The sequence below is a fragment of the Melanaphis sacchari genome, unplaced genomic scaffold (assembly GCF_002803265.2).
Source record: "Melanaphis sacchari strain LSU unplaced genomic scaffold, SCAv2.0 Contig0_pilon_pilon, whole genome shotgun sequence".
Classification (NCBI taxonomy): Eukaryota; Metazoa; Arthropoda; class Insecta; order Hemiptera; family Aphididae; genus Melanaphis; species Melanaphis sacchari.
The window spans coordinates 11,174,494-11,197,734 of NW_020270366.1; the positions used below are offsets into that span (position 1 = coordinate 11,174,494).

Consider the following 23,241-nt stretch of genomic DNA (forward strand, 5'->3'; position numbering starts at 1 on the left):
AATAATATTATTATTGTTGTGCAAGTGAAAAATATATATATTTACGATGAAATAACACGTAGTTGAGTTGTATCGTCAAAAGGACCCTTAAAGGATATAGCATGGCTAGGCCATAAATATTGTAAAATAATATTATATGGCGCACAATTTTTATTATCATCGAAGAATAAATCTAGATTGAGGATCACCGCTCAATTAAAACAAAAGAAAAATGTGTCAACTCGCTGTCAAGTACGTATACGATAATATCGTCGCGAACGTGATCGAAAGTCATCGTTGAACGTTAATAATTTGATTTTTTTTCATTTCTACAGCGTCATCAATTGTTACAGAAGCACTCCTTTGGTATTACGTTTTTTTTCCTATCTTTATTCCACTATTTAATTTGAACAAATTTTAATACATCTGAAAAGAAAAACACTGCAGACTTCAAGAGTTAATACACTGGTATTAATTTTTTTAATTTTATTTTATGAAAATTTGATTAAGTCCAAAGAAAACAAAGAAAATTTTATTGTCGGGCGTACAATAATAATATTATTTTATTGTGTACCAATACACTGTATTGTTATTTTTAAATTTAAATAATATGTGACGATATTTTGTGTAAATTATATACGAAGCCTGCATTGCACAACAAAATATAAAGAAAACGGACACAAATCTCTAAAACAATATCTGCAAATGAGGTAGTGGCTCTATCATAATATTATATCGTTTAAAAAACACGTATATGTGTGTTGTATGTTAGTACTCATTGCTTGGCAGCCTACGATATACGGACGACCCGCTGCTCACGGTTATTGATTTTATTAGTTTGTTTGAAAATTTTGTTTTTATTTGTTTTTTTTAAATTTTTGTTAAAATAAATGTCTTTTTGTGTTTCGGTACTGCTGTAACGGGTTTTGTTGTTTGAAGTATCTCGTTGGGCCGTGGGGTATCCGAAACCGGGTATAAGACTTTTAACAGTTGCAATTCGGATTGTTCGGACCTTGCGGCTGTTCAGTGAGCCTGGTACCTTTGGTACCGGCTACCAATGTTGGGTCCGAGTCCAAGCTTTCAGACATCTTGTCGCATATGATGTCCACGAGTCGTTCGAACACGGCCTGTAAACAAAACAGATACAATTACTATAACGTCATATCCCATGTGCCCGTCCAATACAATTAAAAATAATATTGTGTTATTATTAATAATAAACGTTTTGAATATTAAATATTATCCTTATTATTTATATTATTTTAATATATATTATGTTTTACGCTAATTGATCTACAATACACGCATTAGGTCATGTAGCCGTTTTGTGTTCAAAATAATTAACTAATGCTTTTATTCTGAATTTAAAATATCTATTGATTTTTATTATATGAATCACATTTTTATTTTTAAAACTTTGCTCGGAGACATCACAGCTTCAATATAGTTAAATTTTAACCACGTGATATTCGACTTGCAATTACGACTGCTTTCACTTACCTACTATTCGAAATTTTTTAAATTGTATTACTTTAGTCTACCATATAAATGATTAAAAAAATAATCTACTCGACTATTTAATAGTTTTGTATTCTCTATTAATGGCAAAGAGTTATTAAAAGATTGTGAAAAATGTTGATACTTAAATCATAACCACATAATAGTAACAAAAATATAAAATATTATATCCAATTGAAGTTTTTAGTAAGAAATTAAATTCGAATAAATAAAAATTCTTTTTGCCAAGTAGACTAGAATTTGTCTTTTTTCAATCATATTATAATATACTATGTACAGGAAGTATAAATATATTTTAGTATTTTACAGTTATAAAAGTTGAATATTATAATCTTGCAATTACAACTTATTATCTCAAGTGAATTAGAAAATAAATTAAGATGAATTAATAGATCAGGTTTTAGGTCATGATTATACTTATATTATGTAGGCTTAAACCTGTAGAGAAGCCAGAATTCGCAATGAGAAAAGTTTTAAGTCATACCTAGTTAACAAAACTCGTTAAATAATTCTAAACATATCTGAGTAAAGATACATATAAACGAAGTTTTTGTTGAGTAAAACAAGTAAATTTTTACAAAAATTGCGATGAACCGCAACGACCTCACTGGTCTGGATGAAAAACATTGTAATTCCAAAACATTAAATCGATAGGTGCAAAAATAAGCTTCTACGTTCATTATCGTGATCAAATTTAAAAAGTTTAAAGCTCTCCTATAGAAACAGTATTTGCAGCGATTAAAATCTTTTTGCTGTCTAACCGTAGTCTATGTATTAATATATTTTCTGCCTTTAAGATGTTTAAAAGAGCAATATTCTGAAGTGCGTCGGCAATGGATCAGTAGATATATTATAATATTAAAGTCTTTATTCTGGAAGCTTATAGCTTGTATATACAGACTCAGAGATACGAGTTCGTCATTTTTATAGGATATTAACTTCGATGTAAACAGCTCACGTAAAATTGGTTAACATTTGTTAGACTTTTATGATATTCCGTATAATACACCTTTATAATGTTTGGAAATTAAAAAAAAAATATCATACCCACCATTTACTGTAAACCACAGTCTATGTAGAATAACACATAACAGATATAGATACCTAGGTACTAATATACTATGGAGATAATAAAACTCGTAGATGATGTAATACTGGTCCTAAAAATGACGTCGTTGCGGCATTGCTGTAGAGTATTATACAAAATGTTTCCAAAATAACTCATAGGATTTAAAAAAAATAATTTCTTGTAAAATTTGTGTAAATACAATTTAAGATAAATTTTATAGGTTAGCATTTACGTTATTAAGTCTTGTCACAATGATCATAAAATAACACGTTCAATTGTTACTCTCATTACTTGCACAAAATTCATCTAAACTCTATTCAAATTTCTCATAAACCCGTTGAAGTATACCGACCTTAATCAAGTTGATGTAGTCAGTAATGTATCTTTTAAATTCATCAAAATTTCTCAGAAGGAAAGGTAAATATTTTACGAGTGCATAACCCCAAGACCAAATGGCAGAATATTTAAGTTCCGGAGAACAAGGTCGCAAAGGTAATTAAAAATAAATAAATAATATTAAGTTTAGATGTATGCCACGCAAAAAACTTTATTATTTTTAAACGTTTTAAAAAAACTTAATTTAATTGTTAACCTTTAAAACTTGTCCTAACTAATGCAATTACTTAAATTTTCCAATAAATTTAATTGGATGAATCATTTTAGAACATACTCTATTTGTAATAATGAAGGCTGTTCGTTCGGGCGCACACCCGCGACGTAATTACACCATTTACTCGGCAAGTGAAAATAATTGTATAAACACGCTGCGGGGGTCACCGGTTGATTTTCGGCGGCCTTCTCTTTTTGCTTGAGTGCTACGCGCATTGATATGCTGTACGATGTGCTCGCGTTTCTCACCGTCAGAGGCGCCATTTTATTCTTATCGTCCCAGTGATACTCACGTGAATTATTTGCTCCTTTTCTGGTTAATATACAGAAATAACGCATTTACATTTATATAAATTAATCGCGCAATGATTTTGTTTTACGATCTCTGCTTGGTAACTAATTTAGCAACATATCGAAATATTACTGACGGGTGCGCGTTGACAACGTAATTTGATCGTTATTACGATGACGATGTTGTATAATATTATTATGTTATTTCATCGACCCAGTGGCTCAGTTGACCTACAAGGAAACTAATACCCGAAAAATAGGGTTGAGTACGTGTCACACACGGACCCGTAGCATAGTCTAACTCGATTGATTACTGTGTCACACTAAGCGACAACGTCTCTTAAGCTCATATTCAAGTATGGTTTGCCAAGAAATAGTATTTTCAAATACATACATGCACATATATATATATTAATAGGTGTATATTTATTATATACTGTGGACCAAATTTATTAATGTAGAGAACCAATTAAATAGAAGAGATAGTCAACAAAAGTCAATATCATATACAGGATGATTATTTAATCACAAACCAATAGATGTTCTTTAACAAAAATTAACCATATACGATTAAACTGAGAATTTCGAGAGTTGTGTGATAGTAAAATGATTATCTTGTAATAGATATTCTATAATAAACACCGTACAATATAGTTCTTCGGCAACGGTTTACTGCCATAAAGCAAATACACACTGTATGTAACGTATTTTGATAGTAGTGGAGGCAGCTTTTGGTATGACAATTAATCATTTTCAACGATATAACTCTAAGTATACACGTATACATTCAGACACTCTGCGCTTTATACCTACGTCTATATAATCTTAGTGTAGCAAAATCGCATTAAACATGACCATGACAACCCGGGTTTCTCGGTACGAATGACTGAACTAGCGTACAATGTAAAAATAATAATATTATCCTCGCAGGATTACGCACATAATACTAAAATATATACATGGTGTTATAAATTATGTACGAATGATGTGGGTTTTGGAAAACGGATGTATAGATAGAAGGTAGTAGATACCCATATAATATAAGCATTCGCTTCAAACTGTAAATGCCACTCGTTTTATTCGATATGGCGCGCATGCACCTATTTTATAATAATATAGGTATAGTATCATTATATTATAAAAGTATATTGCACCGACCTTGACATTGTGGTTGTCTTTGGCGGAAGTTTCGAAGAATTCGATGTTTAGTTCGTCGGCCAGCGTTTTGCCTCGTTCGTACGATATCACACGTTCGTGTTCCATATCGCACTTGTTGCCCACCAGTATCACCTGCGCATTGTCCCAAGAGTACGTCTTGATCTGTGTTACCCTGCAAAAGACGCAACCAAACACGGGAGATAAGCATGGACCCATATTATAATTATTATATTTAGCACGAATTATTAACATTATATATAATATAAGTAGGTCATATGTATACGTGATAAGAATGCACGTACAAATAAGTATCTGAATGTCGTGTAACGAAATCTGAACTCAACGCCGTAGCCTCTCACTTCCCTCTACTCAGCGATTACCCTTATAATAAAATTAGACTTACCCTGCGTGGTATATTGTATATAATGTATATAGAGAAAAAATCTATAAGACTCACCAGTCTTGCACGCTGTTGAAGGATTCCTCGTTTGTGATGTCGTACATGAGTATGAACCCCATGGCGCCTCTGTAATAAGCTGTCGTGATGGTTCTGTAACGTTCCTGGCCTGCCGTGTCCTGTGGGAGGAGAAAATGTCAATATGTATTATCATGGTATTTATATATTTTAAGACGGGATACAGGGTCATTGGACCTTTGGACAACTCTGTATTACTCGTATATCAAAATATTTTTTAAGTTTGTAATTCTAATAATTATTAGACTCACCCATATCTGAAGTTTGACTCGTTTATCGTGCCTAAACACGGTTTTTACTTTGAAATCGATGCCGACAGTAGATACGAAAGCCGATGTGAAACTGTCATCGGCATAACGAAACAGAAACGAAGTCTTCCCAACGCTACTGTTGCCGATGATGAGCAACTTAAACATGTAATCAAAGTTCTGGTCAGATCCTTCCTTTTGCCATTTACCGTCTTGACCGGCCATTTTTGCTGTACACCCGATAAAAAAACGGTTATCGCGCTGTAATACAAACAGATTTAATGTACAGGTGGAAAAAATCACTTGGTAGGTATATAAAAATTACACACCACCCGAGGTAGATGTTATGCAGTGTGACTTACCTTGAGCGAAACTCAACGATGACTATACTATTGGACGAAGGGTGGAAGAGTGTTCGTAACGCCTCCCACACTATACGGCACGAAAACTTCGAAAGTCCGTTCTTCCACAAGTTCAGGCGTTTGTCATCGGCGGTAGCAGTAGCACCAGCAGCGGTGGCGGCTGTGTACGTGTAGGAAGTACGTTCCGGAAATACGCACACTCACATGAACAATACACACATACACACACACGGTATACGTATACACTCGCGCGCGGGCGAAGGTATACACACGGGCACGGCGAGCGAAAGGATCAAAAGCCCAATCGATAAACGCGACGGCAGCGACGACAAAAACGACGGGGCGCCACCTGGTGTCACGGATTCACCAGATCTGAGCGATACGAGCGCGGTGTTATGTATTTTAATTTTTCGCGCGCGTATTTGAAAACTTACCTACACGAAATCAGAAGACTTGGCGGACGTGGACCGTTTTTCTTCAAGCGACAATGTGTGGTTGTCCAGGTATAACGGCCGGTGACGACACAGTGGCGGGATTATTGATAATAATAAAGATTTAGCACGGTGTAGCGCAAATCCGTCAATGCGCGAGAACGTCGCGAGCGAAAAAAATAAACTGAAAACGAGGAGGGAAAAAGCCCGTAAGAAAAATGACAGTAGAGCCTATATTGATTTTCGGTTCATCGAGGACTCGCGCGCGCACACGCGACACCGCCCGACGACTAGCGCTACTGCTGCCGCCGCGGTCGCTGTCGCCGCCACCACCAGGCGGTGCCCTCTTCGAGCGGAAACGCGGACGCGTGTCCCGGACTTTATTATCATCATTTCCGCTAACGCACTAACCTGTTGGTCGCCGGCATATCACTATCTTGGGCCACTGATTCTGTTATTATTATCTTCGTAATAGTGTACTTTATTATTATTATTACCATTGTCATTTCCATAAGGTTATGACGTCTTTGTGAACGTTGCGTCCTCTTCTTCGCATCGCTGCTAGTCGCTAGACCCCGATGGACGATAATTAATAATAAAAATAATAACACTAAAATTATCACATTGACAGATACACTATTTCCGGAGAATAGAAACGATAAGAGTTTTTTTCCCGTTAAATGGATTACGTACGATGATATTGTTGCCTAGACGCAAAGAGGACGTTAGTGGGAACGCTGGTTTCCAAAAGCTGTGTAAATATTATGTTGTAAGTAAATACGCGAGTCCATCTACCACACACGTAGACAATTTTTTTTTTCGTTTTCATTTTTTTTTTTATTATTTATTCTGCATCGCAGCTGTTCCACTCAAGGTCATCGTCATCATAGTGACACACTTAATATTTATAAAATATACCAAACTTTGATATTATTATCGTTCGTCGTGTTGTGCACGGCGTAAAATTATTCGGTTACACGGATCACAAACAGAGGAAATTAATATAATAATTTAAGCACATTTGAAGAAAAAATAACTAATTTTTAATTTTTTAAGTGTTTTTTAATTGACTTTAAATGTTAAATAAATCAACCAAATGACAATATAATATATGATGTGCACATACAAAATTATATAAACATATACATAAATATACAACATACAATATGATTTACTGTATTCGATATTCTAACAGTATAATATTTTGATAAAAGATAATACGTATATTATTTTTTATCATTTAGTATCGTTTCGACGGAATGCATCGGCCGTGTGCTAATAAACAATGAACCTTAATCTCATCACCAACGTCTAGAACAACACTATGAACTTGCATACATACTTGTATATAATGTATATGTATATATATAGAATGTTATATGAAAATTTGATTATGAGTAACGAAAAAACGTAGAAAACAGATGAAATATTTTTTTTTAAACCAACAAGAAACCGCTATACATAGTAACGACCCTATTTCTATTAATAATATTATTTCTTATACATGAATTTATAAATTTATTATTTACATGAACAGATAATATAATATAATTTTATGATAACATTACAGTATAATATAGTATTTATATCTGAGCATAAAATATATAGTAATAGTATAAACATGATTTAAAACAATATAATAATATAATAGTATATACGACTACATTTTATGGAATAACGGTTTCGATGTAAACTTACAACAATATTATTTTAATAACGTTATTACTGAAATAGAGACGTCCCTTTATCTTGCTCGTCGTTCTGAACTAGGGCAACAGCATCAGCAGTACTTAACCTACGCACTTGAGCATCGATTTACTTAATAATCCTATAACAACAACGAGCTTGTCGTATATCTGGCCGGACAGTCTTCTTTACCACATTAATATTAAATATTTAAACGTATAATAATATAATACTATACAATCAAATATTATTCTAGGAAATAAATAAACGTAGAGGAAAACATGTAACAACAAAAACAATGAGCGTTTTTTTTTTTTTACGTTCATAATATAATAATTTAAAATAATATATTTTATGCAATCAATAATAATCATTAGACGCTGCAGTTCACGTAAACTACACTGGGATGGCATCTTCGGCGTCGTAGTCATCGTCGTCGACGTCTTCGCAGCCCCCACCATCGACACAGTCGACTTGTAATCAAGTTGGGTCCTTGTCCTTTAGTGCTTGGATTATGCATTGCTTGACCTCGTCGTCGGACATCTTGCTCAACGCTTCCAGTTCCGTTTTAGGCGCTTGCCTAAGCCATCGGAATACCTCCACAGTCTTGCGGTTCTTAGTCGGCCGGTGTCCGTCGCTAGACCGGCGAGCTCTCTTTACTTCCACGATCCTCGGCAATGTGGCTGGTGGCTCGTCATCCGATTTGCGACGGGTCGACTGCTGTTCACCGTTGATCACCACGCGGGGCGGTCCCTGAGAGTAGCTTGACTTCCGCGATTGTATACCCAAGTCAGGTCGCGATGACGAGGTGTCCGAGGAAAAACTTGACCTGAAATGTTGTGATAGAATTAGACCGTGTACTAATACATACAATTGAGCTGTCAATTCTTAACTGGTTATAGTAATTTTATAAGTCAATTATTTTATATAAAAAAGCATAACTCTTGATATTTATATAAAACTTTATCTTATTTACAACAATTAAATATAGATAATCTATTATTTATTGCAACAACCTGCGTGACTTTTTAGAAATTTTAATTCAGTTTTTCAACTACCAGAGGTTATTTAAGTCTATAAATTACTTTATATTATTATCTATACTACTATATAAAATTGTAAGTGATTTTCTACGACTGCGTTTATCGAGAAAACTACTGAACCGATTTAGCTGAAATATTTTACTGTTATACCTAATAGTTTGTTGAAGGTTTTAATATCACTTTTGTTAATAAAAAAAATAAAATAAATTAAGTAAAATGGGAATTTTTATGCATATTCAATATTATTATTAAAATTATTGTTTTATAACCATGGTTACTATTAAAACATGTTATAATTATATGTAATGACATTTTAAAAATATCTAAATTAATTTAAAATTATTATCTATCTATTTATATAATGCATTTATTCACTTTGTTTTATGGTAAGATTTAATTAACTCCAAGTTTATAATAAAGTTCTTGAAAATTTAAAAAAACAAAGCTAATTTTTAAGGTCTCTCTGCAAGGTCTGCAAGAACAGGCTTTTTTAAGTTTCCGTTTTACAACAATAATATACAACATTTTTCCATTTTTTTTTTTTTCAAAAGGTTATACCAAACACTTAATACCACATAATTAAACAATAAAATTTGAATTAAAAAATTCTACATAATATCTATATATCATCGTCTTAAGGCAAAATTAACAACCAATCACGGGCGAAGCCGTGAAGGGTCAGTTAGTTTTAAGATATTTTCGTAATATACTTGACAAAATGATATAAATAGATCTGCTTAACAAAACGTATTGTGCATATTATAAATTATTCTTTATCTTCCTTTTAACCAAATAAGTGTGTTATTTATTATTTATTATTCCTTTAAAAAATAATATATTTATATATACTTCAATATTTGTATGTCACTACATTTACTATATATTAATATATATTATTATTGCAATTATAATTTACTCTGTCAATAAAAAATAAACAAAAAATAACACATGCCAATCACAAACTAATTTCTTGAAAGTGCCTGCAACACACATATCAGGGACTTTTTTTTACGGGATTTTATACATTTTCTAATTATCTTTTTAATTGTAAATCGGATTTTTATTTTGTAGATTATAAAATTGCCTTAAAATATTATAAAAATAACACTGTATTATTGCGTGTTCATTGAAATAAAAGAATTGTGTTTATCGGAAAATCTTATAACGTTTTCGTGCTAACCAAAAATACTAACTATTTATTCTATACTTGACTTATTATCAAAGGTAGTCGTTTTATACAGATTTGTATGTTTATATATTAAAAAAAAAAATAAAAACTATGAAAGTACTTATTATTATTAACTAATAGTTCATCTGTTACATATTTGATAAGAAAATAAAATATAGATGATTATTGATAATTAAAAAAATTAGAACACTTAAAATACAACGCGTTGAGATTGCGTTTTTGTTAAAATTTACAATTTTATATTAATTACCAATTTTTACAGTTCAAACTATGTAAAACATTTTTTTTTAAAACCATGAATTATTGCAAGTATGGTCAGTTATATATTGTATTGTTCCATTTAAATATTTTATGAACGAGTTATACCTAAAAAATACACCCGGAGACAGGAGGTTGGGGCTGCGCGGTAGATCGTTTTCCACGTACAAGTTATTGTTGCTAAGTTTTGCCCCTATCAATTCAGATGCAGAAAATATGCTCATTCTGCTGGAATCCGCTGGGCTGGGATTTCCTGACGACCGTCTGATTAGTTGTTTTCGTGTGTTGAAGTCCGGTGGACTGTTGGACGCTCCTTGGCTCAGTCGTCTTCCTACGGTCTCCGAATAACTAGCTACGTCCGTGCTGTATCTTCGGATACTCAAGTTCCCAGAGCTCCGTGACCTCTGCTTGCTATAACGTCTACCAAGGCTCAATCTGGAAATGGTTTTGATCATTAGCAGTCGTTTAAATGTTTAATATTTAATACTGAAATAATAACAATAATGGTCACTATATGCAGTGTTAACTCTACCTGGCCGGTGACAAAAATTTTGTTGTCGTTCGTTTCGGAGACTGTCCGGCGGTTGGAGAGTTTGATAATGTTAACCTGACGTTTTGTTTTTTGTTGTCTCTCTCTTCCCTTTGTATTCTAAAAGTACATAAATACAAACGGGCAAATAACATATATTTAATAACAATAATAATAATAATAATAATAATAATAAAACAGACAATAGATTTATTAAAACATACAAACCTTCGGATCTCTTCGATGACTTCGAAGAATTGACCTTTTCGTTTTCTACGCTCGAATTCTTTCTGTAACAATAGAACGGGAAAAAGATAAAATTTTCAGTCAAAGATTATTATTTATAAATATATTTCTAACCTGTGCGTGTTGAGGATGCATAAAAGGCAAACTAACTCGTCGTACGCTTTTTTGAAACAGAGATGCGATTTGTCCTTGTCTTAAAGTGTGCACTAGTTCTTTAGCCGTGTGTTGGGGTGATATTAGTTCTACGCTATTTATAAACTTGTAGAGTTTCTGAAAAAAAGAAGATATTTATATATTTATTACTGTAGACTACGATTATTTTCCAGTATTGAAATTTATAGTAGTCATTTGTTAGTTGTAACATTGTAATGATTATAATATAATACAAATAGTAGTAATGTTATTATACAAATAAATAAATAAATAAATATGATGATATATTGACGTGTTTAGTAATGTTTTTCTTCGTACTTGACTAACGAACATCATATTTTGGTTTCTCCATATTGAATCTGGTGGCTTTTGTCGAAGTTTGGGTAATGCGTAGTGATAAAAAGCGTGTTCTAGACAGAGGATAACAGCGCCTGCTAGTATTCCACAACCCAACATGAGGAAAACACCTAAAAATGCATCGACGCCCAACGGTGTCGGTTGTCCAAGGTCTGACGTTTCTAGTTCGCGGTTGATACAAGGTAAATCACTGAACCATTTGTTTTGTAGGATATCCATGAAACCGTTGTTTATATACGTTGAAACTGCTGCAGACACCTTTTCCTGTTGCACAAAAAATTGATTATTAAAAGTTATTTTAATAATTATAATAAAAATACATAATACATGGACAGACCTTTAAAACAAAGTTTTTAGTCATGCCTACTCCGTAAACGTCGTCATAAAGTGGATCTCCGTGTGTTTGGAGTTTACAATCATGATCAGTTCCACTATAATAGTCCAAAATGGGTTTGTCACCGATGAATATGTCCAAACTGCCATTTCTAAGATTTAAAACAAAATTAAATAAGCAACGAAGATTTTTAATTATATTTTTAAATATTTTACACTACGTGAAAATCAAAATTACATCATTTTTTAAATTTTTAATTACCAAGTAAAATCATATCAGTATACTAAGATAGAATCTCCTGGAGATTAAAAGTGTTAATAATTATTCATTAACTTAAAAAATTTAGTCTATTAATTTGAATAATGTTCTTTTTTAATCTTAAAACCATTTTGTATCTTTTCCTGTCAGATCAATTAACCTTTTTGACTAAAAGCTTATTCTTGTTGTTAAAAAAAAAAAAAATAATAATAATAAATAAACTATCTTGCTTCTAAGATTTTTTAATATAAACACGAAATATTTTATTAATGATTTTAAAAAAAATATAAAATATGTCAACGAGTAATAATGGACTATACTCTTGCATACAAAGCATTTACGAAATAATAAATATGTATCTAACCTACAAATCCTTATTTAGACCTATATATATATATATATATTATATGTGTACGACTATATATCTTATTCAGACATATGGAACATATTTAAACCATCTAAAACAAGAAATCATCCAAGCATTTCAGTATAATATTTGTCTTAGTCAAATAACGACATCCTTTTGAAACACGTATATCTTACGAAAACCATTATAAAGACATCAAAGTTGTCACTTAACTATAACTCAAAATAATATTCCTAACTTGATCCTTGTTATAATCTGCTATAATAAATAACCCATGTTTATTAATTCTTTCCAACAGTTAGACATGTAAATTAAGTTGTATATAACCAAGATCTTATTGCAATTAATCAATAACATTTTTTAATTAGGTATGATTCATCACTGTGACTCATTCTACTAAATTATTGTTGTTGAGCAAATGGTAAATCAAGCTATACTAAAAATATTTACAAATAATATTACTTCTGGATATTATTAGTTTTTTCATTGTAAATTACTTTACCTTAACATTTGCATGCCCGACGCTGTGTCAGGAACAGAATATTTTTGAACGTGTTGCCATAGAGCGGGATTTTTGTCTTTTAAATAAACCTCTGCAGACGATGATTTAGCCGATCCAACTTTCATCAAGAACATCTAAAAATTAAATATCACGTACAAGTCGTACACGTACATTTTACTAACTGATAGTATTATAATACAATAGTATGACGGTGTTCGATACAATCGTGTATTTACATTTCGATCGTTGTAATCCACTTCAGCATTTTGAAATAGAAGTGAAGCAATTAGAGCTGCGATATTGGCAGTGTAACTGGCCACGAATATAACGCAAAATCCGCCCCAGACGTTAATTAAAAATTTGTTTGGCCACGATTTTGGTGCTTTAAAATTGACGAGAGCGCCGCAGAGCAGTCCCCACATTGCCCACAATGCTGAAGGCATACTGTGAATACGAATAATAGTTATTGACTATTGTTCAACACCATAAAACTGTCTAAAAACAAATATATTTACCCAAAATTCTTGGATCTCTGTCTGCCAGAAGGATTTAAGCCAAATGGACTGAACCATTCATACAACGCCACTGCCACTGTGGTTACGTGAAGTGACACGAATATAGCGATCCATAGGCTTGGACTAAGTGGTAACAGAAATGCGAGAAGCGGAACGTTGGTTTTTCTCTTCGGGGCAACCATCATTGAGACGCCGCTGTAGAAATAAGGGGTAGAAAAGTCCACCCACTTCGATCTAAAACATAAAATAAAAATAAAATATATCTTATAAGTTGTAATAACTGTTTTATGGCGTTGTGTATTTGACAAGAACCTTGAAGACGTGACGCTTAGCGGACAGAAAGCCATGTGTGCGGTACCGGACACGAGTTCACCGACCACTCCATTCCAATGGATCTTCTGGGATCCAAATGTACCGTCAGCCACTAAGTATAGGTGAAAATCAAATTCCAAGTCTTTTGACATTTTTTCCAGCAGGTCTATGGACAACCCAAAACAGCAATATGTCTCCGGTAGTGACGTGCTATATATAATAACGAACAATAATTATGAAATATACCATATAATTATTATAACTAAACATGTGTAGTACTAATACAGAATGTTCAATAGGTTTGTAATTGCTCATTAGACCAGCGGTTTTCAACCTTTTTTTCGTTCTGTACCCCTAAGTTTAATATTTTGCTAGGTTGTATCCCTCATTATAATTTTTAAACCTTTTTACATAACTACTTTTAAAATATTTAAATAAAAAAATAATAAAAAATTCTATGTTACATTTTGAAACTCCATATATATATTAGATAAGTTGATGGTTAAGTTTTAATTTGTGACACAAATTTTCATTTTTAATAACATATGAATATTTTTAAATAATTGTTTTAGGTAAATAAACAAATTCAACATTTTCTGCCATTAACCAATTTTTTTCACGTACCCCTTGGGGGTACGCGTACCCTAAGCTGAGAATCGCTGCATTAGACTAATTAGGACTGATAAACTATAATATGATATAATTAATGAGGTTATTAAATATTTTATGTTATACACAGTGATATTATTTGTTATTACTCCATGTAGGTATTAAAATATACATACAGTAATTGAGATTTTTCCAAATTTATTGAATACCTGGTATAGGTATAATACTACAAGTGTTTCAACCGCGTTTGCTATTGTATTGCTTCTTGTCACTCACTTTTTGTGTAAGTTCAACTCGACATCCTTGAATATCATCGTTATGTTGTCCTTGTTAGTTGTCGTCATTTGATAACATTGTATACCGCGTAAACACTGGCGATCCTGTTGCAATGGTGCGTGCATGACGAATGGTGGCCCAATGGCGGTTACCACCCTGTACACAGCCCGTCTACCTAGATTAGCAGCCGGCACCATTTTCCCGCCTGCCCACACCACCGAGTCTAAATTGACCAATTGTCTGCCAGTACTAGAAGGACTGACGGTGCCGACTTTTTTCCAAGCCCTCGTATATCCATCTAAAACAGAGAAGGAGAAATACAAGTAAGAAAAAAAACCACACACTTAGTGAAGTACACAATATTATATATATTTAGGTCTATAGTAGATGAGGCAAATAAGGGGCAAAGAAAAAACTTTTTTACTTCGTCTTTAAACTAATTTATCTCTAGTGGAAAAAGAAAAAAAAATTCAACAAAAGACGTTTAGTGTTTTTTTATCGTCAACGAAAAAAAATAGTTACACCGTTAAAATAAAAAATACACTTTATATCTGTTAGCCTGGAAGTGTTTAAATATATATATATATATATATATAGGTATATATACAAGGGTATGGCGATCTTTTCCCAAAGTTTTAATTGTATTCAGGGTCGAACGAAAATATTACGCGTAGACGTATACGCTGTTGTATGCGCAATGCATATTTTATTACATTATTTTCGGTCCGAGGAAACCCGTTTTGCACCTGACCATCCGTACCGTTTTCACGTCATACAATACGTGACCGTCAACATTTTAATAAAAAGTTTTGAATCATCTATTCAAAAGCGGTATTCCTCGGGGAACGTGAACCAATATTTAACTTCGAACGTCCCAACTTCGCGGACTGTATTGCACACGGTTTATCGATTTGGACGACTAAATACGATATATTCTGTATTGTAGAAGTAAATGACTGCAGTGGAAAATTTAAAAAATATGTCGTCATTGTCTGCGTCTTGCTGTAATAATTTTTCAGACCATCTGTTTCGTGAAAACTAAAACGGATTAAAACACCGGTGGTCCACAGCTACAATATCCTATATACTTTGTTCCATTTTCGTTTCATCATCATCAATCACGCACACGCACACTCATGATACACAATGTTACATATAATACCATGCTAGTAACACTACATGATGTAATAACATCTTAAGAACTTTCAAATAAAATGAAAACGATATATTTTATTTCATTATTATACGTTTTGTTTCATCGTAAAAGACAGCTCTGAGGTAATAATGTTACATTTTATTCTTATATATTTTGATGTGTCGACAATATTTAATATTTAACATTTAACATATTTTTTTTAAAACTTCATTGCTGAATCTAAAAAATACACCAGTGATTGATTTAAAACTGTTCTATCAACATAAATATACCGTTTTATAATGAATATAAATTTAAATTTTGTATTTAAATGATATCAGTTTATATTATACAAATGAATGTTTTTTTTGCATATTACGATAATAATTTTCATAATAATAATGTTATTATATTATGATTATGTACCTAAACATGACGCGCTGTGTGTATTTTTTAAAATTTATTTTTGAAGACTCGAAAATATTTAAAGGTATTGGGTAAAATAATTATATAGGAATAACACTCGTCGCCCAATAAAATAAATCACCAGCGCCGATGATTTTTTATACTCGATATTTCAAATTGTATGTATTGTTGTTTGAGTTTAATGACTCGTTCATCCGGTAAATCATTCGTTTAATGGACTCTGTAGGGTATCAAAATATATTATTATATTGGACACCCTAAATAAACGAATAAAGACACCGAGTGTGTTGTGAACGAATTTTTACCACAATTTTATTATTTGTAAAATGTATGACATAATTAATTTCAAAAACTGCTATCGATATTTATAGTAATAATATAGGATATTTTTATATAAAAATTAAGACGTCCTAATTGTAAAATATATTCTTTTATATACCGTGATCACGTGGTTTAACACCATGTTTCATTTTTTTGTACTTCTGTTTCAATTATTGAGTGTAAAATTAAATTGTTTTTTATCGGCTAATTATTTCCGAAATGCGATCTTCTATCTGTTTATAAGTTTTCCATCGAAAAATAGCATAAACTATGTATATATCGTGTACATCTACTGCTGCATGCGTCATAATTTTAACCAGTAGTATCTTATTTGTATACTTGTATATAAGCCAATTTTTTACCGAATTGGAAACCGTAGGATATATGACCATTTTGATTATTGCCCTTAAAGTAGAAAACACGTCAGTTAGAATATTAAGACGCGTATTTCTATTAAATTTTGCTCAGTGTCGTAATAGTGTGTCTTCAAATACACGGTACGTTCTATACGCAAATACATATATTTATGTTTGTATAATGTGCACAATTTTTTTTTTACAAATAACGCGATAAATAAACGTATTTGAGGGTTTCCATACTTGCACTCTCTTTCACATGCCAGTGGTTACTTCATATTCTATTAGTGTTGTGGGTTTAACGAAATAAACGTGGTAATAAAATTTTGTTCGGATTCTATATGATATACATGTAACTACAACAGTTTTATTTATTATTTTTGACACACCTGAAATTGAATATGTGTATTGATTTTTTCATTTAGCTATATAGTGTAAAAATATTTAAAAGATTTACATTTCTCGGTAGAATGGAAAGTTTTTGAGCAAAGTATAATAGTTTCAAAGATTGCTAAGGAATTCACTAAACAAGAATTAAGTTAACTAAAATATTTGTATTTACTCTCTTCACACCTAGAATAATTTGAATCATTAATTGGGGTTTTGTATAAAAAACTAAAATGTAATTTTTTATCGAGTCCTTTCAGTTTTGAGTTTATTATTTATAAATTATTCTACAGTATAACGACTTATTATAAACAAAAGTTATAGATTTTTTAAGAATATATTTTTTTAGTGAAAAATTATTTTAATGTTTTCATTAAAATTATAAATAAAGAAGAATACATAAGTTGTTTGTATAAAATAATATGCGCTTATAAAAACTGAATAATTTATTATTATTATTTTAAATTAAAAACAACATACATAGTTAAATACTCTTTTGACGCATATTCAATAAACAATATCAATTGCATTGATAATCTATAATACAGTTAATCAAATACAATATTTGAATTTTTTATTATTGGCTTAATATTTTTATCATTATTTAATGATGTTTTAAAACAAATAATAGATATATTAAATTTAGATAAAAAACTAACTCGCGAAATGCGTTTTAGATTTCATACAAACACTGAATTGTAAATGATTTTACATATTTAAAAACGAATAATTTTAGGATCAAGAAAATATTATTTTTAAAGTTTTAAAAAGAAACATCGGTCCATAAAAATTAGTATAATATATTTTTTTTTATTTTTATTTACAATTTATACATTCGTAATGCAAGTCCGAGATTTTAGCATAATAGAATGATAATATTTTTTCCAAAAAATGTATTGAGTAACATTTTTAAAACTAGTTATATTGTTGTAATTTGTATTGTTCTTAGTTTTGTTATTGGTATCATTATTTTATAAGTACCCGTATATGTGTGTGTGTGTGTGTGTGTGTGTATGTATGTCTGGGATTTAGAGAAGTGATATAGAACGTACAATGATTAACGATTGCACATATACATGGTGGAAGCAAATTGTTTCACACATAGTCACGCCCCTATAAAAGAATAATATATTATATTTAACGTGTGAAATGCAACTGAAAATTTTCTGTGTATATGTTTTAAACTTAAACTCGAATTCTATACTCGATAGTCTCTGGACGATTCTCTTGGCGGGAAGTTTATAGACAGTTCATGTAAGTATATAAAACACACACACGCCACGCGTCATCGATTTACAATAAATATTTTGGCGAAAATGCTTCGATGAAACATCTAAAAGTCCGACAAATATCCAGTTACTTGATCTAATTTAAAGTTTAGGAAAAAAGTTGTGCAATCGGGGATGTGTTTTTTTGTGTGTACGAGTTGGATTACTTTTTTTTAATTCAAAAAATATAAAAAAAAAAAAAAAAATGGATAAATATAATGCCCAATAATAAGTATAAATATCGAAAGTACGAGTAATTAATTAAAACTAAACAGAAACCAAATTTTTTTTTATTGAATTGGGTTAGTTACAAAATGAATAGTTGGTGGTCGGGTGTAAAATAAAAAAAATATATCTATACACCACATGACATGCGCATACAAACTGATATAATATTCATATTGAAATACTATCCAGCAGAAGTACTGTAATGTTTTATCGATATCATTTCAACCGAGGAAATTATTGAATTGCACTTTATTGTGTCTATGCATATTATTATATTATATTACGAGTATGTACGCTGTCAGCGTCTTTTAACACGTCAATTTTGTTTCAGAGTACAAGTCATTTAAAGGCGAAGAAGTAAGTTATTTATCAAAAGATAGAAATGCTGGTGATTTCTAGTAACGGCGAAAATACAACTGGCTGTAAGAAAAGAATAAAATCAAACCATTTCGATGGCCAAAACGAGCAAAAATATTTTACATGAAAAACCATCATGCTTCGTAGAATAGTTGAATATTGATTATTTTATTAATATTTGAAAGAGGAAAGTTTTATTCAAGTTTTATTGACTTTTATTATTGAATTGACTTAAAATAATACTGGAAAAATATATTTTAAAGATATGATATAGGTACTCAAAAATTTGCGATAATTTTTATTTTTATTACATCATTTGAAAATAGGTTTTATTTTTAAATTAAATTTAAATTTATTATACGATCTGCCTGCTTAAAGTAATTAAATAAATAAAAAATGGTTGAAATCTGACTAGTTTGCCATTGCAAGAAGCGTAAGTTTTTTTTTGTAAATTTTTATATTGAAAATACGTCAGTTCTGACACTCTTAAGGTAATTTCATACAGCTAACATCAAAGTTTCTAAAAAAAAAAAAAATAAACCCGTCAAGTTTATTTAGACAAATAAATTAAAATCTCGCTTTGTAGGAGTTATTCTCTTCAATGAATCATTTAGTGTTTTTAAACGATTAAATTAATGATAGGGTTTAAGGTGTTATATAACGAAGTCCGATAGAAGTTTAAAAATACAACGAGCAAAGTGGTATTAGTGTAAATATTTTAGTAATTTTTTTACTATCTTTGAAGTCTCTCGCTCACCACCACTTGGGGCGAGAAACACCACGTCTCAATTAAAGCACTTGAATTTATTTTATTTTATTTTTTTGAAAAGCGTACTAATTTGCGATAAACTAATAAATTAGAGAACATGGGGGCTCGATTTCATTTTCTGAGTAAAATGTTAAGCTCAATAGGACTGTTGTATTATGCTTCTAATATATTACCTACTTAGATACCTACCCAAGTTAAATATTTTAAGTCGGCAGCAATGTATATTATAATAGCTATAAATAAGCTATTTAGATGCGAGCGCACCACATTCCACACAAGAAAATAATAAGGCGATACATCTATAAAGGCTACACGAAAATTCTGTTTCAGGAGTGAGAAAGTTTAATAAACCGTATTAAAGTCGATGCAAAGAGCTGTTCATGTGTACACTGTTTGCTTTTGTGACTGTGTGTATTGAAACTTGAAAGCGGTACCTATACAGCGTTATATTATGAGAATTATAATAAACAACGCATGTACATTTAATAGTTTTATTTTTAAAAAATTTTCTTTTTGCTTTTATACATCCAATAAGACTTTTTCGAATAGTTTTTTATCTATAAATATTTAATAACGGGGATACATTAAGTAAGATATAACAGCTATTAGCTATGAAAATTGATTTGAGTAATCTCTGCACTTAAATTAACGTATCTGTTTACATCATTTTGGTAGTAATCATATTATTACTTAATGTAACTAATAATAAGTTTAGTGCTGTGCATTTGGAAAACAACTTTTAGGACGTATGAGGAATGCAATTAATTTGTTAATTCGGCTTTTGAAAAATCATAAGAAGGTTTTGTAAAGTTTTAATACATTTTTGTTCCTTTGATTACACGCATATACTTATAATAGGTAGATACGTATATTACGAGTATAATTTATTAGTAAAAAAAAATACATAAAAGTTGTGCATATTTTCATAAAAATATTAATTATACGTAAACCGCACTTTCGACGTACACATATTACTCTACACCCGTCAACTACCGCACGCTATGCCATTGTTATAAATAATAACATATATACTTCTAACTCGTCACTTAAAACTTTTATTAAAACAGGGTCATCCGGTGTCATAAGTGTTTCAGACTAGTTATGTTATTAATTTGCTGAAAGTGTCAAAGTTTGTGAATGGTTTAAAAGTAATTAGGTTATTTTTGAAATATAAGGAAGCAACGTGGCACATTGTTTATATAGTACCTAACATAGTAACAGGCGTAGAGTAAACAACAATGTTATATGTTTTTAGTATAATATCAGTTTCATTAAATTAAAATGGGAACACGCCATTGCACTAACGTCATCCGGTGTGAAATGTTGTCACAAAGGAAACGCAAACGAACAAAAAAAAAAAAAATTGCACGAACAATTGTGAAAAGATGAAAAGGAAATACACATTTTAACTATATAAAGTTCATAAGTATCATAAATCAGAACTAAAATGCGGGTGGTTGGGTTTTGGAGCGAGTGGTGGTGATATCTAAATTGGAACCCTTGGATTTTGTCCGAAGTATATATATTTATCAGGATAATATGTAAAGCACAAAATATAAATACGCTCAAAAAATCACATTTTTGGGCAATAATATAAATGCATATATCATAGTACCGAACATTTTACTTTTTATTGTGGAAAAAACGTTGTTATTCACGATAGTAGTAAATGTTTTATCAGTTAAACGTATGTACTACGTGAGTACGATTTGTGAGCGATTATCTAAATAAGAGCGTGAGATGGAAAGGACAGGATGGGAACAAACGATGGAGTTCCCGACGGGCGACTACTACACGTTTGATGTTAACTTGTATATGATAACAATAATTGTTATATTTTCCCCATTCGTTTTGTTTTTTTTCGATACGATAGTTTTCCAGAAAACGTTACCGCTTTTACTGCATAGTTACATTTCATATCGCGCAGCACAAGAATCGTCTCGTTTTAAAGTTAGCGTGGATAAATGAATATAATAATAATATATAGGTGTATAATATTATGTGGAGTAACGCACAAATACAATTTTAAAAGTATTTATAACGATGAATGGTGTAATAATTTCTGTTGAGACGATATTATTAAAACTTGAGTTAACGAACCGCGAAACGCGTCACAAGGCGATAACATCAACTATCATATAATATAATATATATGTACTGTATACATGAAAATGTGGTCAGAAAACTCTCGAGACAGATAAGAAAACTTGTCGCGCGTTGGACAAAAAGAAGATACTATACATAACACTATTCAATGCCGCTTAAAAACTTATTCGAATAGAATCGTTGGACGTAAAATGCGTACATTTAACATTAATAATATTTCATTAATTAATGTTTATCGTCCTTAAACATTGGGCCTACTGTACACTTACGCATACGTTCACACTACACACATGATATTATTAACATCGTTTATCATTGTGTATACAACAGTGGTGGCTTGAAAATAAGGGCAATGGGGAAATTGCTTCCCCTTTTAAAATTATCACTTATTACTACTTTATAAGTTTAATATTAAATTTTAAATTTATATTGTAGTATAATATTGTTAGAAATAAAAATTGTATTTCTTATATTCACACTAATAAATATTATGAAAACATTATCAGATAATGGGAGTTTAAAAATTAATCATTCAATACTGTAGCTACTGAGAATCGATAACCAATAGGTAATAACAATTTGCCGGGACCCGCGAGCAGCGCATGCAATGCTTGGGCGATGTTAAAAGTCACTCGTCATAACTAAGAAGGGGGAACACAATAATAATACTGCCACTGGGGCGATGATTTTAATCACCCGATGTGCACGGATTCCAAACCTGCGTGTGTTTATTTTTTACTTTTCTATAAAAAAAGTGTTAAAAATTTAAAATATATATAATAATTTATATATATTAAATGGATTTGATTAAATAACTATTATTAATATTATTTGCGTTCGATACTTTCCATATATAAACAATTTTATATTGCTTTCCCATTTTCAAAGTACACGAACCGCCACTGGTATACAAGATGTAACATGTCGTTTTTGATATGTACTTATAAATTATAGTCTTTGAACAAAATGCAAACAATTGGTATGATATAACTACAGAGTGTTTCACAACGCATGATCAGTTGCGTCTTTTAATAACGCATTTATTCAAATTCTGATTTTTAAAATTTTTAAATATACTTGATATCATCTTTTTGAATTCTCGAGAGGTTTTTCG

At 31.1% G+C, this 23,241-nt stretch overlaps 2 protein-coding genes across 2 annotated transcripts in view; both read right to left on the minus strand.

The window, feature by feature from the left end:
* Positions 1-839: 839 nt before the first annotated feature.
* On the minus strand, positions 840-6,400 carry LOC112593506 (ras-related protein Rab-3). The gene is made up of 5 exons (XM_025337916.1): positions 5,710-6,400; positions 5,351-5,608; positions 5,082-5,200; positions 4,625-4,796; positions 840-1,106 (listed from the first exon to the last, which is right to left on the minus strand). Exons 2-5 carry the CDS (start codon positions 5,570-5,572, stop codon positions 963-965), a joined length of 657 nt encoding a protein of 218 aa, XP_025193701.1. The 5' UTR covers positions 5,573-5,608; positions 5,710-6,400; the 3' UTR covers positions 840-962.
* A 1,736-nt stretch (positions 6,401-8,136) lies between these two features.
* LOC112603364 (glutamate receptor ionotropic, NMDA 3A-like) overlaps positions 8,137-23,241 on the minus strand; it is a 131,115-nt gene continuing 116,010 nt past the window's right edge. The window contains exons 7-18 of the mRNA XM_025351895.1: positions 14,775-15,072; positions 13,890-14,099; positions 13,578-13,811; positions 13,299-13,506; positions 13,063-13,196; positions 11,939-12,086; positions 11,563-11,865; positions 11,206-11,361; positions 11,074-11,135; positions 10,849-10,965; positions 10,425-10,751; positions 8,137-8,655 (exon numbers count right to left, since the gene is read on the minus strand). Coding sequence (XP_025207680.1) covers positions 8,307-8,655; positions 10,425-10,751; positions 10,849-10,965; positions 11,074-11,135; positions 11,206-11,361; positions 11,563-11,865; positions 11,939-12,086; positions 13,063-13,196; positions 13,299-13,506; positions 13,578-13,811; positions 13,890-14,099; positions 14,775-15,072 — 2,546 coding nt within the window. The 3' untranslated portion in view covers positions 8,137-8,306. The remainder of the gene's footprint in view (positions 8,656-10,424; positions 10,752-10,848; positions 10,966-11,073; positions 11,136-11,205; positions 11,362-11,562; positions 11,866-11,938; positions 12,087-13,062; positions 13,197-13,298; positions 13,507-13,577; positions 13,812-13,889; positions 14,100-14,774; positions 15,073-23,241) is intronic.